The sequence below is a fragment of the Myotis brandtii genome, unplaced genomic scaffold (assembly GCF_000412655.1).
Source record: "Myotis brandtii unplaced genomic scaffold, ASM41265v1 scaffold140, whole genome shotgun sequence".
Taxonomy (NCBI): Eukaryota; Metazoa; Chordata; class Mammalia; order Chiroptera; family Vespertilionidae; genus Myotis; species Myotis brandtii.
In genome coordinates, this window is record NW_005355000.1 from 1,915,534 (window position 1) to 1,933,194 (window position 17,661).

Consider the following 17,661-nt stretch of genomic DNA (forward strand, 5'->3'; position numbering starts at 1 on the left):
TTTAGAAATAACACTCACGGGGTGTCGCTTGTGTTCCAGGAGCTGCCAATCTAACTCAGAAATCAAGACTAACAGAAAGGAATAGTGACTCGGGCAGATGCACGGTGCAGAAAGAGGTGCCTGTGACCACCAGGGACCGTGTTCCTTGTGGACTAAGACAGTCAGGGAGGATCTGAGGAGGAAAGAGCATCCCCTCTTGGATGTTGTCACAGGTCTGTGACACAGTGGTCTGCAAACTGCTGCTCTGCCCTCGCCAGAGGGCAACACGCTGGGATTCAGAGCCGGAGACACACGCGTGTGAAGTTCGCAGCGGCGTGGACACAGGGGCATGATTCTGATGCCTCGTCTGAGCAATAATGAGGGTTCTGGGCTTGGAGACTCTCATCTAGTTACAATCTCAGCTTCTCTGAACTCGGCTGAAGCCTCTAAGTACATTCCCAGGAGTACATACATACATACACATTTCACAGGAACATGTACACACAGACACATCTGTGCACGCGGACATTTTGAAAATTCTCCACAGACCAGAGCTGCTCTCTTTCCAACCTCCCTTTCTGCTGGAACATGTAAATCTGTATTTCCAAAGTTCACATCTTTCAATGGAAGGGGAAGCCTGCAAACCAAAACACAGCTCACCCAGGCTGCCCCCAGAGGCTGCGATCCGGCCTCCTTACATGGACATGTATTTCCAAATCTGGGAAGAGAATCCAAAATCACACTTGTGAAGTGAGCCCCAAATCCTTGAGAAAGCCAAAGCACAGTGGTCAGGCTTTCTGCCAGTGACAGGCTGAAAAGAAATTGTATCTGAGATGCAGAATCAAGGAGGGTAAAGCTGGGTTATCTTAGTCTCATTTTTTTAAGGGAGTTTGTCCTATATAGGCCATCTTGTCACTGTTTGAAGACGAGGCCACTAAAATCCAGCTGTAGTTAGACAAGGTATACAGCCAGCATTTGCTTGAATGGAATAATCTGACTGTGTGCCATCTTGTATAGAAATGAATAGAAAAGAAAAAAAAAAAAAGAAAGAAAAAGGCCTTGAACTGTCCTGTTGCCTTTCTTCAGTGCCAAAGCCAGTTAGAGAGGAAGCCTGGCAATTACTGGGCCATGGGACACAGCATGTCTGTTTCAATCGCTTCAGACTGAAGCATCTGGGTGGGAGAGAGAAAGCAGATCGTATCATGTGGCAAATCCTTTCTCCACTTAAAGGGCCCTCGTCTGTGTGCTGAAGTGGACAATCAATCACTTTAACAGTTTCTTATCTGACTCCCCTAAATCAGATGGTTTCTGCTTCACTCTCTCTCCTCCAGCCCTGCCGTCGTTCGTTTCGCATCTCGGTACAGGGATACTGAACAATCTCCATCATCTGAATCTACCAATAAATGTTATAGGACCATCAATGCACTTACTACTAAAGGAGACCCTCAGATCTTGTCAGAGCAAGCCTGCCTAAGGACTCTCAGATGATGGTGGTAATAGCAATTTAATAGCAGCAGCCAACTTATGGAGGGCTTACTGTGTGCCAGACACATCTCCGAGAGCTCACCAATGCATTAACTCACCTTTAGACCCCTAGAGGGTAGTTCCCAGGAACATTGTTATTGTACCAATGAGGACACTGAAACACTGAGATATTAAATAATTTGAGGATGGGCATGAGAAGTGCCAGTGGCCCTGAGAATCTAACCCCAAACTCTAGATTCCTAACCATCACCCTCTATTTCTTTATAACTTAAGGCAACCACACCACATGCATTAGGTAACTTCATCATCACAACCCTGAGTTAGGTTCCAGGTTCTATCACTAGTCCCTGCCTTACAGGTAAGTTCTCCAGCTCGGGTTTCAGTTCAAGTCACTACTCCAGGGTCATAGATAAGAGCTGGACCCAAGTGCAATTGCAAATCAGAGGAGACAACAGGGAAAAGGCCAGCGAGTAGAGAGCTCCAGTACTCCTCTAACAGACATGGTAGTTGTTTCAGCTTAGGGTCTGACTTGACTTTGAACCTGAATCAAACAGGGTGGGCTTCCCTGCAGGGGAACTTCTGCTGACGAGCCTGGTCTCAGGGAGCCTCCTGCACACAATCAGCTGCTCCCCCCAAGTTCACAGAAATAAGTGAACAAGGAAAAGGGGCATCATGATAAAAAGTTTGCATCTTGACAAAACTGCTGGAAGCGGAGTGCACAGGTGCGCTGACCAGTGCTAAAGATAAACGGGCATCTGTGGGGCGGGCAACCCAGGGCCAACAGGCAGAGCAGGACTCCCGGCTCTCATCTACAAGGCTGCCTGATTTAGAAGGACAGGTGGTGGCCAGCTTCCTTCCCGATCACGACTCTGAAAAAGAACCTCTAGCTAGATGAATGTCTGTTAGCTCCACAGTAGGGCTTTCTTTGCCCGCCCTGTTCCCTGTTGAAACAAGAATACTACCCGCAGAAGGCAGTGGAGGCCAAACTGGCTCTGTGACACGACCCACTTGCCAGACTGAAATAGAGACTGGTCAAAAATAGCCCCGTCAGGCCCGCAGGGAGAGGGCCCTGGGGAGGCCCGTACAGTCTCTGCCAGGAAGGAGACTGCAGAGATTGAAGATTGTGTTTAACGAAATCTTCTGAACTCTAGAACTGTGGTCTTCTGCCCTTTACCCTCCGCCCCTCAATCCGCTTCCATCCAAGGCCCTAACAATCCGCTACAATGTCTGGCTTCTATAACTGAATCTTTTCCTAATGATCCTGGACCACGACTCGGCACCGTGCCAACTCTGAGCTGGGAGAGTGTGACTAAGGCAAATGGGTAGAGGGGCTACCCGGCCCCGGGCAGCACCAACACGTGGGACTTCCCTAGTTCCAGCCTTCAGACCCTCAGATGTTTCCAAAGCTTCCATTTACTTGACTTGGTTAAAGAAGTTTTTACAATGTTGGGGAGAAAGCCACTTTAGAGTACTTTATTATCACCCAATCAAATTAGACTTCAACCAACAATAAAAAACAACAAAGGAATAACTTTGGGTAATAGAGCTTTGGAGTTTTTCTTGTTTTTTGTTTAATTAATTTAATTGTTTATTTACTGAATAGCTGATATAAGCACACAATAAAATTTTCAACACCTTTCAAAAGAGAATACCAGGAATATACAGTTAAAAATAAAGCTCCCTTGCATTTGGTCCTATGGTCTGCCTCTAGGAAGCTCCCGCTGCCCGCCACCAGGAGCAATGCTTTCCTTGTACACAGATGCTGTGTCTTACAGAGACGGTTCTACCCGTTTCCCCCTTAGTCGTGTATCTTAAAACCTCCATCACTCTTTTAACACGCTGCAGAGCACTCCTCCACTGGCATGAGCAGCATGGATGACCCATAATTTATTTAGCCATTCCGCTATTCAGACACTTCAGTTGTTTCCAAACACAAAGAGAGCTGCAATTAATAATAGTCAAAATTGGGCAGGGAGTTGGGACTTCAGTTATCTTGTTTCCTAAAAGTCATAAATAATAAGTAGGAGCATAGGTTTTGGGATCAGGGTCACTTAATCAATAACCATTATTATTAGTGCTTTTAGGCACCTGAGAATATGGCATAGTAAATATAACTGGCAAGACTGTATGGCACACAGTTTATGCACCACATGGCCAGAGACGTGTCAGCATCGTGAAACTTCGCTGTGAAGCTCACGTCAGGCGGGTGCTCCCTGTGCGGGCTCTGGGCCGGCACGTCACCTGCAGGGCTCACGAAAGACCCGCCACCGAGGCAGGTGCTGCAGGGTCACCCTGCCTTAAGGCAGGAACCCAGCCACTGTGAGAGCAGCAGGATTATTAGGAGGGGACTTTACCAACTGCATAGGTTTTGGGCAGGATCCAGCTGAAATAATTAAACCTAACACCTTAGGACAGAGCCAGACACAGAGTAAATGCTTAATAGGTGGTGGTGATTTACACCCTCGTTATTCCAGCCCTCCCCTTAGCGCCGCACACACTGGGGAGCAAACACCCCCAGGCGGGGCCCACTCGCCGCCTGGGCCTGCGGGAACATTTTACTAGGAGGTCAAGGGCCCGGGAAAGCACAGGCAGCACCCCATGCAGCCTTCTCGGGCGGGCGGGCGGGCGGCAGTAATGCGATGCCAGCGCAGTTTCGGAGACGGTATAAATAGCCCCTTATTAACAGAGAAGCCCGGCCACCGGGACCCGGCAGGGGCCCTCCTGGTGGGCTTTCCTCCAAGCTGTGGGCGGTGAAGCCGTGGGGCCCGCAGCAGCTGCACAAATGTCCTCATGGCCCCCAGGGGCCTCCAGCAGGCTCACTACTCTCAGCCGGGCCGCGGTGTTCTGTGGTCTGGCCTCCAAAATAAAATCACTGCTAAGACACCATCGCCTGCAGCGCCAGCCAGCGGTGCCCTCGCTGAGGTTTCCACTCGCAGGCTCGCAGGGTTAGAAGAGCTGACAGCTCCTGGGAAACCCTGAGCCAGTCCACTTAGAAGCAGCTGTCTGTCAACTATGATTTTTTTCTTCAATATCTTCCCCCACCCCTCACTCCCAATAGTCTCTTTCTGCCTCCACCAGGCATCATCCCTACGTGGGAAGTGACACTGCTCTGGGCACTGGGGAATTTGTCACCCACCCCACAGTGTGACATCAGGGACGGAGGTGGTCCCAGTTCAACCTATGGGCCCTCAAGGGTTTGTTTTTAACAATGGATCCGGCTTGAGTGACTATGGGATTAGAAGGTAGCAGAAGAGAAATAACTTTCAGTGAGTTCTTCCCACATACAAGGACGTGGACGTCATGTCCAATTAGCAGTAACAACAGCAATAATGCACAGCCATGTCCACACTGCGGAAGAGCAAAAGGAGGCGCTGAGGCACTGTGTACCTTGTCCGGGCACAGTCCGCTGAGGGACAGGACCAGTCCTCAACCCAGGTCTGTCTGCTCCCACGAAGTGTGTTTCTCCCACTCTACCCATTGCACCCATACGATGCCACCTGCCTTTACAACCCCCACACGCGGGAAGGTGGTGCAGCTACAGAGGTGCCTGGAGAAAGTAGGAGTGACCGTACGGAGTGCAGTGCTCAGCACCATGACCAGCATGGCCCACCTTCCCGAGTGTTAGCAGAGGCAGGAGAGGAGGCACAGCCTTGAGGGAGCCCAGGAGGGGCGGTCTCACCCTGCCGTCCTGCCTACAAATGCCTACAAATGCACCGGGACCTCAGGGGAGGGGAGAGCCACCTGCAGAGGAGGAGAGAGGCTGACCTTGGAGGCCAGCCTGGGTCGGGAGGAGGAGGAGGAAATGCTTGGGCCTATAACAGTGATGGCGAACCTATGACACGCGTGTCAGAGGTGACACGCGAACTCATTTTTTTGGTTGATTTTTCTTTGTTAAATGGCATTTAAAATTTCTATATGTGACATGGCACCAGAGTTAAGTTAGGGTTTTTCAAAATGCTGACATGCCGAGCTCAAAAGGTTCGCTATCACTGGCCTAGAATGAAAAGATGGTGTAGAAAGATGCAAGGATGCAAGCTGTCAAACACTGGATTTTCTGTCTGGAAAACCTTCCGCTGAATTGTGCAGGTTAGTGAGGGACATGGGAATTTAGGTGGTGCCACTGTAGGGTTAAATGCAGAACATTTGGAATCAAATGGATTTGCGTTCAGCTCTCAGATATTCCAACCATGTAACACTGCACAAGTGAACTTAGCTTCTCCCAGGTCCACTTCCTCTTCTGTAAAGTGGGGGAAACTCTTGTAAAGAAAATAATTTCTATCAATCGTAGTGTCCGCGTGAGGACAGCATCACCAAAGGTGTAGCTGGGAGCTGCCATGACTGTGACATGGCACCAGAGTTAAGTTAGGGTTTTTCAAAATGCTGACATGCCGAGCTCAAAAGGTTCGCTATCACTGGCCTAGAATGAAAAGATGGTGTAGAAAGATGCAAGGATGCAAGCTGTCAAACACTGGATTTTCTGTCTGGAAAACCTTCCGCTGAATTGTGCAGGTTAGTGAGGGACATGGGAATTTAGGTGGTGCCACTGTAGGGTTAAATGCAGAACATTTGGAATCAAATGGATTTGCGTTCAGCTCTCAGATATTCCAACCATGTAACACTGCACAAGTGAACTTAGCTTCTCCCAGGTCCACTTCCTCTTCTGTAAAGTGGGGGAAACTCTTGTAAAGAAAATAATTTCTATCAATCGTAGTGTCCGAGTGAGGACAGCATCACCAAAGGTGTAGCTGGGAGCTGCCATGACTGCTGTCTCTAAGACTGATTCCAAACGTCCATGTGCAGGGGTGTCTGTTTTTCACTAAGTGCTCACCATGGTTATGTCTGGGTAAGAATACTGGTCATTTTAATTAATCAGTCTTTACATATTTCTACAGCTTCCAAATTTTCTGCAGCGGGTATGCATGATTTATGTGAAAGTGTCCTCAAGTCCCTGTGGAAGAAAAATTCCTGATAATCCTAACACCCATTTTTAAAGCAGAATTCTTTACATTATAAAGAAGAAAAAAACGGAGGCTTGCTTTAAAGGACACTGCGAGAGGAGCGGCCGGGAGCTCCGGGGCAGCATGCCCAGCTCTGTCTGGAGAGGGGACAGAAAAGGTAAGCCTCCCCTGTCTGCTCTTCTGTACTTTGTTTCCTGGGAACTGTGGGGAAGTACCAGCCCGGTGTGCTAACCCAACCGGTCCACAGGGCTTCCCACAGGGAGGGGCCGCCCCTGCACCCACATGTTCTGTGATTTCCAGCAAACCCGTACCTACGGCCTCTGCCACCATCACTGACAGCCCAGGAGGAAGAGGTGCTGCAGCGAGGGAGAGGTGGGGGAGAGTACACCTTCCTCCCACCACCTTACCACGAGGCTCCTTCTCAGAAGCTCAGACCCCGACCCCGGCGATGCTGCGCAGTAAGAGAGGGTTTTCCCGAGGAGCTCTCCATCCCTCCAACCCCCAAGAGGTTTGGGGAAAAACACTCACACTTCCTGTAGATTTGGCAAGTCCTCAAAACCTGCAGGGTCAATCTCGGAAAGTTTGTTGTAACTCAGGTTTCTGGTAAAGGGAGAGGAAAAGAAAGAAAATAAAAACAGCTGAATCAAAATTTCCACATACCCAAAATTCAGGAATCTTCTACTCCACCCCCAAATAAAATAATGATTGCCCTTATCGCACACATTATTTTAAATAACCTATTGACACCGATCTTTATAGCTGTACCTCCTGCCACTTGCATCCATAAACATGTCCCTGTGAAAATCTCAAATCATCTGAGCTTGGCTAAACTAAAATGAATTTTAATCAATACCATTTCATCACTTAGCAACATGAAAGAAATTCTAAGGTAAGCCAGCCCGCTGCCTACATTAGAGTGTGCTGGTCCACATGCTTTGTACCCTATCAAGGCCAAGGCTGTTCTAAAGGGGGAGAGATCAACCAAAGGACTTGTATGCATGCATATAAGCCTAACCAATGGACACAGACACCAAGGGGGTGAGGGCATGAGTGGGAGGGGGGGAGACAAGGGGGGGATAAGGACACATATGTAATAAACTTAATCAATAAAGAAAACAAATTGAAATACCTACCTAAAAAAAAACATAAAAAAAATAAAGGGCGCTTTTTAATCAATGTCTTACTAACGCATCAAATACCATCAAGCAACAGCAAAAAAAAAAGAAAAAAAAAGACAGGTGGAGGGCTGACCCTTTGTTGTCTAAAAGCACTGGTTCTCACTCAGGGAGGACACAGGCAATGTCTGGAGACAGTTTGAGTTGTCACAACTGCAAGGAAGGGAAGGCGGCTATGGCACTGAGGGTGGAAGCCAAGGATGCTGCTCACCTCCTACAATGAGCAGAACAGCCCTTAACAACAACCAACTACCCAGCCCTAAGTCAACAGTAATATTCAGAGATTGAGAAATTCTGTCTGCACAACTTAAGAGTGAAAATCGCTCACAGGTCTAGTCAGAGCTGAAGGGACTCGAGAAAGTGAACACTGTAAGATTGTAATCACAAAGCTATACTATCAACGTGGTGCTCCTACTATCAATGAATACAGTAAATATTGGAGTAACCAAGCACACAGGAGAGAGGAGCCACGGTCACAAGAAATCTGTGGTTGGTGTTAACCAAAGGCATGAAAGCCACACATGTGACCGGCCTTCTCGAAATGATGGCATTGTCACAATTATTCAGAGTCACATCCCTCTCCCTGCACTCCCAGCTGTACCCACAGAGGCAGACACGCAACAAGCTGGAAACTGTGTGGTCAGGGGAGCTCCTCAGACCACAACCCTCACCCCAGAGTAGGTTAATTAATCCACGGGAACAGAAGCCACAGAGATGTGGTCCAATGAGCCCTTCTTGCACAGTGCACCTTGCTCTGGCCACAATATATGCAGTCCTGTAGAAGCCAGCGAGGTCAACATTTTCATCTCAGCTATTAGCTCATTGGCATTACTGCCAATTAACAGTGCTACTCATCAGGAGTTTAAAGTCTAGCTCTTAAGGGGCACAATGTCACAAAAGTGGCAACTACCTTTTAAACTCACCCCAGAGACATTCCAATCAATACTAGCCTAGAGCTGATAGCCATTTCACTGCCAACCCAAGACATTCATCTAAATGAAAGTCAAACCACACGTACAATAATGGTACATCTATGTTCGGGGCATAGCCTGAATGAAAAGCAATTTGTCTAGATATTATGTTACTATAAAAAAACTGAAGGTGGTAATTTTTAAAACCACATACCGAAGTCAAGTGTGAGCTTGTCTGCACTTGGTTAGACTCGGAAAAGAAAATCCACAAGTGGAGAGACTTTGCCCACATCAGAAAAAGGACCAGACGGGCTGAAACTGTCTTCTGTTTTCAGCACATTATCATAAGGGGGGGGGGGCGTAAAATACTGTGTCTGTGTCTAGAGATACGTGAGTTTACAGGGACTGGAACGAGCTGACATCAGCACAGGTCACGGAAGGTGTTGAGCTGGAGGAGACATCAGAGACTCAGAAACCACAAAGGCAAGAGGGAGGGGGGCAGACAAGCCATGTGGACAGCCACCCTGCCGGCGTGGACTGAGGGACACAGCAGTGCCCGCCCGCCTGCCCAAAGCCAGTGCAGACTAGGCTCCTCCATTGTTAAAGGAAGCTCAAACTCTGAATTCTCACATGAAGTCTTTTCAATTCTTAAAAAAAAAAAAAAAGTAACCCTAGATGGGCCAAACAAAACATATCTGCAAACCGCATCTGGCTTGGGGGCCACCAGTTTTCAACCTCTCACCTAGGCCACAGCTCGAGGCTATCGGGTTCAAAAACGAGTGACTTGTTGCTGGCTTATATGTGTAGCCAGGGGTGGAGATGGGTCACAGGGCTGGGTCTTAAGCAGTCCACTGGCAGCCTCACTTTACACTCTCTGGAATGAAGTCACGTAAGGCTACTTGAAAAGGGTCTTCCATAAGCTGGTCTTCTCACAAAGCCAAGCAGCATCGGCTCGAGCCCTAAGAGCCAGTAAGCAGTGATGAAGATGAATGGATTTGTCCATGGAGCTTAAGCTCTCACTGGGTCAGCCTGGAAGTGATACCTTCGACTTGCAATGCAGTAGGAAAGCCGTGCACCAGCCAAGGGGTGTGGAGCAGAGTGGCTCTAACAGGCATCCTCTGGGAGGCCCTCAGTGACTGCAGAGGAGGCAGCTAATGAAGCGCAGGCCCCGGGGCGGCAAGGACATGGGGGAAATATTTACTGTACTAGAGGCCCGATGCACGAAATTCATGCCAGAGTAGGCCTTCCTTCCCCCAGCTGCCAGTACCGGCTTCCCTCCGGCACCCGGGACCCGGGCTTCCCTTGCAGCCCCGGCTTCGTCTGGAAGGTCATCCAGAAGGACATCCAGTCTAATTAGCATATTACGCTTTTATTATTATAGGTTCTCCCTGATGACTATAATCTGAAATAAAATTCTCAGAGGCATTTTCTTGTTTACTCATTTCAGGAAGACAAACTGCCAGCATAATGTTGTGTTATTGTGGTAAAATACAGATAACATAAAATGCACCATCTTAACCACTTTTAAGTGTACAGTTCAATGCACATTCACATTGTTGTGCAACCATCAGCATCAGCCATCCCTAGAACTTTTCCATCTTCTCCCTGAAATTTAGTTCCTCTTACTCCCCATCCTCCCTGTGCCCCACCCAGGCCTGGCAACCTCCACTCGACTGTCTGACTCTATGAAATGTGACAACTCTAGGTTCTTCCGGTAAGTGAAACCATACAGTATCTGTCCTTTTGTTTCTGGCTTATTTCACTTCACATGCTATTCTTAAGGTGTATCCATGTTGTAGCATATGTGAGAATTTCTTTCCTTTTCAGGGCTGAATAATACTCATGTGTGTGTGTGTGTGTACAGGCGTGCGCGCGAGCGCGCACACACACACACACACACATTTTATCATTTCAATAGCAGATGAGCATTTGGGCTGTTTCCATCTTTTGGATATTGTGAATAATGTTATCAACAATGGCTTACTTTTTTCAGAACAATTTTTAAATAAAGTTTTTTTTTTGACCCTTTGACTACTATGCTTACTGACACTCCGTTTTCAGTGATTAATGAACTACATTTATTCAGCCCAAGAACTGTACAGAGAGGGATGTGAATTCTCATCTTAGTTCTCAAGAACAAAGAGTTAATCAGTGAAAACCCTTTAATGAGGACTTTCTTTCAGATGGCAGCTGCCATGCACACAAATCTAAAGACCTCACTTATTTCTACAAACACGAGCAACCCTCACCCAGCTGGACATCTGAATGTGCCTGAAGTTGAAGGTTTCAGATTCTCCTGTCAAAACAAGTCATCTGCCAGCAGGACAGATGCTGTCAAAAGCATTTCTGCACCTTTCAGTAGCAAAGAGGAGCGGAAAGAAACCTCAGGGAATTTAGTTACTGCCAATTGCAGCTTTCATTAAACATTTTGTCAGCCACTGTCATAACACAAATTGTCCCTGTTCTTGTAAAAAGGGTGCACAAATCTTTGAACAATTGAGCCCAGCCAAGGATATTCTTCCCGCTAATCTGCTGAAAGATGACCGTTGGCCCACCCTTTGCAGCTCACGCAAGAGCCACCTCTGGTGAGAACAGCTCAAGTTTACCAGGTTTTATCTGTCTGAAAAGCAAACTGTTTAACAGTGCATGGCACAATCGGCCTGCTGAGCATTTTTCATAACAAATCCCCCTACCTGAACCCACCGAACTAGAAAAGTGAAGGCTTCGAGAAGCTGAGAAACACACACATTACCTCCGCCCCACCCCCCATTACGTAACCCTGTGCTGTCCAATTCAGTAGCCACTAGCCACGCAGCCAACAATGTTACTCTTTGAACGAATTAAGAATTCAGTTCCTCAGTTGCACTAGTGCAAATATTCCACAGCCGCACGTGGGCCACACTGCACCATGCAGACAGAGGCACTTCCGCCGTCACTGAAATGTCTGCTAAGCTGGGCTGAATCTGTCTCGGAGTGCTCGCAAATACTTCCAAATCATGAAATCAACAAATATTTAAAGTGAAATGGCACTTGGATTTTAACAATAAATGTGAATTTCCCAATAATTCAAGGCCTTTGTTAAAAAGTGGGGGGGGGGGGGAATGGACACAGATATTAGCCCACGTCTTTTAGGCGCACAAAGTTCTTAGCCATCCCACAGAGGGAGCAGCCTTGGGAAACTCAATTCACCAGGAAGACACTCTTGAAACAAAGGCCCTCTGAGTGTAACTCTGGAGGCTTCATCAGTATTTACAGAACCTGACCAGCACCTTCCTACAACCAGAACCACGAGGGAAACCGGCTGGCGAGCAGGAAGTAATTGGCTCCTGGGAAGCCGAGGGATGCCAGGTTCCGTGTTGGTGGAGTGGGCTCCGTGAGGAAAGGGCCCGCATCCCTGGACCACATCATTCGCACTGTCCTCACAAGCAGGCACTGCTCACGGTCACCGAATGCAGACAAACCCCTCCCGGGAAGCCGGCACAGCTCCGCTTGTATTTCAGTATGAATAGGAGCCATAACTCACTGCGGAAGGAACTGTCCTCATTTGGTGGCGAGCATTCCCTGAGGAGGGAGGTTTTCAGAGTCATTCTGGTGTCCAGGCCAGGCTATTTCCCATTACTCAACCTTGTCTGGGCTCCTGACCGGCAGGGCACTTTGCATACTTAAGCTTTCAGATGCATCCACTGACCCAACTACTGAGCACTACTGAGGGCCCAGGCCTCGCCGGGAGCCTGGTGTTTCTCAGGAAACTGTGGACTCCGGTGGACAGCGCTTCTTAGCCTCAGGAAATGCTTTTTTTGCCGCCCATTTTAAAGGAGTCACCTGCGTTCCTAGGACAGAGAGCAGTGCTTTCAAATGTCAAGGCTGTGAGTGAGCGAGGAGAGCATGCAACTTTCTAAGTCATTCAATCTCTTAGGCTCGCTCCGAAGGCTATTTCTGCTGCTGCATTTTTACCTTCTGAGGAATTATGTGCAGTAAAGTCCCAATAACGTCACCACATTATGTTCCCCAGACCCACAGTATAAGGTTGTCTGAGAATAAGAGATTTATTTAAAATCTAGAATATCAGATGTCCTTATCTTTTCTACTGTAATGTTTCCGTTTCCCCTCATTACCCAAGCGCCACTACTAAACAGCCTAATAATCCACATTAACCAGTTAACTGCCACGATATTTTGAATTTAATTATAAAAAGTCCGCCACTTGCGTCTATAGACGCTTAAGGCGTACAAATGGTTAAAGGCTTACATTTAGAATGAAACTGCATCTTAAACTAGAATCACCCCTCGGGCCTCCTCGCTCCAGAATTCCCACCAGAAGGTCCGGAATGTGCGGCCATCTCTCTCCAGTGAGCTAAGCAAGACACCCTAAACTGAGACTTGGGAAAAGAAACACTTTCTGCAAATGATTAAAGGCAAAAATCACTCAGATATTAACTCAATACGATACATACAGCTCATCCTGTAAGCTTTGGGTCAATTATATTTAAGAAAGTCAGTAATGGCCCTAACCGATTTGGCTCAGTGGATAGAGCGTCGGCCTGCGGACTCAAGGGTCCCAGGTTCGATTCCGGTCAAGGGCATGTACCTCGGTTGCGGGCATATCCCCAGTAGGGAGTGTGCAGGAGGCAGCTGATCAATGTTTCTCTCTCATTGATGTTTCTAACTCTCTATCCCTCTCCCTTCCTCTCTGTAAAAAATCAGTAAAATATATTTTTTTAAAAAGTCAGTAATGAATCAGTTACTTAACTATTTGAAAATGTTACATAGATAGTTCTCTATGCAAATGAGGTATACAAACAATTCAAAAGAGATAATACACACCAGCCATATAAGGACCCCAGAGGCACCAACAACTTTTATTCCTTAAAATCAGCTAAAATCGCGATGGAAATCAGTGTGGCCTCTGAATTCTGACGCTGAAGACAACTGAGAGGAGTCCCCTGGGATGTACCCCTCCATCTTAGCCAGTCACTCTCCTCACCCCAGCCCATGGCTAGTTTGAATACAGGTCTAAGTTTTGTCCCTTAGCACCCAACAGATGTCAAATCCAACAAACAGTAATTGAGTGTTTTTCTACAATGTCTACTGTGCTGTGATAAGATCTGATACAAATTAGGATAAGCTCTAGCCCATAACCTCAAGGAGTTTACAACCTACTGGTCAGGTGAGACTCTGGACCAAACAATGACAGCCACAGGCCCTGGTGGGCAGGCCTCTGGGGGTGGCAGGCACAGCCGCCTACTGGTGGCCCTTCAGCCAAAGCTGGGCTTCAGGGAAAATTGTTTGTGACTGAACAGTGTTTGGAGAAACCTAAGGTTTTCACACACAAAATAATAGTTTCCGTTTCCCTTGAAAATAACCACTGGGCGAGCACCCCTGACAATAGCAACCCTTTGGTTAGCAAGTCCTCCAGGGACCCAGGGGCCTCCACTGTACTGTCCGGCGGCCCTCTTCCCTCAGCTCAGAACCTGCCTGGCCCTGGAGCATCTGAGGGTATCACCCCTGGTATGGATACCACTGAGTCCAGATGGCGCTCAGAGCAGGGAAAGTCAGTTGTGGTAAGAAAAGTTTATCAGAAAAATACAAAACCTTAGCTGAAACCTGGAAAAAGACTGGGAGAAGAACACTGTTTTGAGGAAGAGTACCAGAAATGTTAAATAGGGCGTGGAGGGTATGAACCTTAAAAAAAAAAAAAAGCCAAGAAGACAGGACCTCCTTGAAAGGAGAGGGCAAGACACAAAGACACAAGCAGTTTCAGGACAACATGGAGAAGCACAGCCAGAGTCACGTGCCTGCCAGTCAGTAAGTCAAGGGTTATATAAACCTTCGCAAACCTCGGTGCCAGGTCCCTCGTGAACGTTCATCTTCAGGCCATAAAGGCTGATTCCCACAGAAGCAAAATATGCCCTTGTTCAACTACTGGGAGCTTGACTAACAGTCAGAGGCCCCCACCACTGAAAGCGATCAGCATTTGCTTTCTGGAACATCCCCTAAAACAGGAGATTCTAGGATCTGTTTTTCCTACCAAACTAAGATTCTGGCTAAAGAAAGAAAAGTAATTGGTTGTGATGTGATTTTGTTGTGGTGTTGTTGTTTTTTTGTTTTTTGTTTGGGTTTTTTATATTTTATTGATTTTTTACAGAGAGGAAGGGAGAGGAAGAGAGAGTTAGAAACATCGATGAGAGAGAAACATCGATCAGCTGCCTCCTGCACACCTCCCACTGGGGATGTGCCCGCAACCAAGGTACATGCCCTTGACCGGAATCGAACCTGGGACCCTTCAGTCCGCAGGCCGATGCTCTATCCACTGAGCAAAACCGGTTAGGGCTGATTTTGTTATTTAAGCACTTTCATGCTTGGTTGTGGGGGGTTCTAGGGAGCCCACAAATCTCCCATAACAGTCTCTTGTTAAAGATGGTGCGTGCACCGTTAACCCCTAAAGATGAATTAAATTAGGAGGAGGCACTGGCGCCCACCAGTTCTGCAGGGGGCAGGTACTCCACAAAGGGGATCTGCAGGGGGAACAGCGGCTGGCCATAGGCTGACCCTCCCACAGCCACCACACGGGGGCCACCACCATGACCGCCCAGCCGGGAAGAGGCGCCTCCAGCCACCAGGTGGTCTGACCATAGGGAAGGAGCAGGGGAAGAGAGGAGAGGGGTCAACAGTCTGGTCCCCTATTCTCTACTATCATCTCTGAAGAGGTCACAAATCTGCCCTCTCAGAGTCCGCAAACTCTACAGGACTTCCCAACTCATCACCTCCACACAGGCCCCTGCACCGCGGCAGATACCAGTCAGCACACAGCTCCCACTTGACCCAGAGCCGGCATTTGTGGAACAGAGGGCAGGCGGTGCGGGGAGCCAGGCCTCCCTCCCTGTCAATCAATCAACATCCTGAGGCACAAGGAGCTTCAGTGAGAGCAGAGGGCTTATCAGTCCTGACCTCCAGGGACAGACAGTGCCCCTGAGCTCACCTCTGGGGACACTCCGAGGCTGGAGATTCCTCAGGGACAGGATGAAGGAGGAGTCTCCTAACTGGAACCTTGCTCTGCGGAAGCAGGAACTGAGACTCTTGCTTCTGTAGCAAGTAAAACAGCCGGGCAAAGGGACAGGAAGTGAGGACACATTAATCTAGTGGATAAATTTGGAATCCTGGGTTCACCAAGTGCTTCTTAAGGTCCACCAGTGCCCCTCTGGTCACAGAATACTGTTTGCTTTCTTAACACCTCCACCTGCACCCTCCGCCCCACAAATGTCCACGTGGAGATGAGCTTCCTGTAAAACCACCCCTGTAAATAAAGCATTTATGAAAAGCATGATGCAGCTTTAAAATTCACTAATTTTGGGGTTACATATTAAAGCTGCAAACTAGCTATGTCTTATGAACACCTCTTTGACTGAATGTGTCACCCACCAGAATGTGTTTCGAAACTGGCACAATCGCCAACCAGCAGGAACACGGTGGTGGTCAATTCCTTACCCGCCACTGAAATGCTTCTACACTGCACGCTGATTTTCACACACGGGTGCCCCCACCTAAAGCCCTGAGGGGAATGTCGCCATCAGAGAAGAAAATATGAATTTTGTTCTAGTTCGTTTGGCTCAGTGGATAGAGCATCAGCCTGCAGACTGAAGGGTCCCAGGTTTGATTCTGGTGAGGGGCAGACACCTGGGTTGAGGGCTTGATCCCCAGTAGGGGGCAATGCAGGAGGCAGTCGATCAATGATTTTCTCTCATCACTGATGTTTCTATTTCTCTCTCCCTCTCCCTTCCTCTCTGAAATCAATAAAAATATATTTTAAGAAAGAAAATGCATATTTTAACACAGCCCCATAAAAAGCACTGCTGGTCACATCCCAAGCCTGTCTTTCTGGCAGAAGGTAAAACCAAGAATTTCACTGGGATAAAAGGATAAGTTAGGAAACTCTATCAGTGATGCTGGATTCCTCAGAAGTGAAACCTCCAACAGCATATTACTCCCCTGAGTACAAAAGACACACATTAAAATATTAAGAACAAACAAACACCCCAAGTCATTACACTCCGTTCTAAACACTCATGTCTAGATGTTCCCCAGAACGAGGGAAGAGTCAAGACATTTTGTGGCTTTTTTAACCCTCATTTCTGACAATTCAGATTCTAATATAATCCAATCACTGAAAATAATAGTACGCAAACCTCAAGTTACAGAATTGTGTGCCAAAAGATTTTTTTAAATGTTAGCTCAAGGCTTAGCCATCCTGGTTTGTTGTTGTTAAAGCACGTGTTTAGAGGGCAATTTTAGGCAACACTTTGGGTCACAGAAGAGTAATACATAGGAAGAAGGAAATGAAAGTGCTTTTTTTTAAGTAAATACATCTGTACAAACAACAGCTTACTTTAGTGTTATCAGCATCTCTTTCCTCCCCCACCCACACGGAAAGATTTTAAGGGACAACTGACACAAGTGGTTTAACTCCCTTCCCAGGAGAGAGCTACTCGCAAGGAAGATCCTTTCTGGGAAGCCCGGGGTCCTCGGGGTGTGGCTGGAGGCCCCGTCAGCTTCCAGGCCCTCGCAGGCATCTTTCATTTCTCCGACTGAAGTCACACCCACTACTCACTGCTCTCTAACATCTTGGGCATCAGAAACCTATGAAGCTCATACAAAAGTCCAGGTGTCCTTGCATTTGCCAGGATACCCTGCATTACAAACGGATTAAGTGCAATACTCCTTCAAACATTATCAGACATTCTCAACGCTATCTTCTCTTCTGGATTTTCAATACCATCTTCTAGGTTTCAAACATTAAATAGTATCTTCTAGGTTTACCCTCCCTTTCTTTCCCAGCTACCTCAACACTTGAAAATGAAGATTACTCTGCCCGGCCGGGTGGCTTGGTAGATTGAGCGTCATCCTGTGCAGGAAAGGTTGCGAGTTCGATTCCAGGTCAGGGCACACACGCAGGTGGTGGATTCGATCCCCAGTCATAGCACGTACAGAGGCAACCAGTCGATGTTTCTCTCTCTCTCAAATCAACACAGGTATTCTCAGGTGGAGGGTAAGAAAAAGAAAATGTGCAGTTTTAGATGGCCAGCCTTCTGGTTAACAGTTAAGTCACTGGCTTTATTCACTAGCATCGACATGGGATCTCGTTCTGTCAACTTTTCCA

The 17,661-nt window shown here is 47.6% G+C and overlaps 1 protein-coding gene across 1 annotated transcript in view; it reads right to left on the bottom strand.

Moving 5' to 3' along the window:
- The window catches only part of LRIG1 (leucine-rich repeats and immunoglobulin-like domains 1), a 75,099-nt gene extending 58,615 nt beyond the window's left edge, over nt 1-16,484 (bottom strand). Inside the window, exons 1-3 of the mRNA XM_014535240.1 lie at nt 16,473-16,484; nt 15,487-15,590; nt 6,951-7,022 (exon numbers count right to left, since the gene is read on the bottom strand). Coding sequence (XP_014390726.1) covers nt 6,951-7,022; nt 15,487-15,590; nt 16,473-16,484 — 188 coding nt within the window. The remainder of the gene's footprint in view (nt 1-6,950; nt 7,023-15,486; nt 15,591-16,472) is intronic.
- Nucleotides 16,485-17,661: the final 1,177 nt, after the last annotated feature.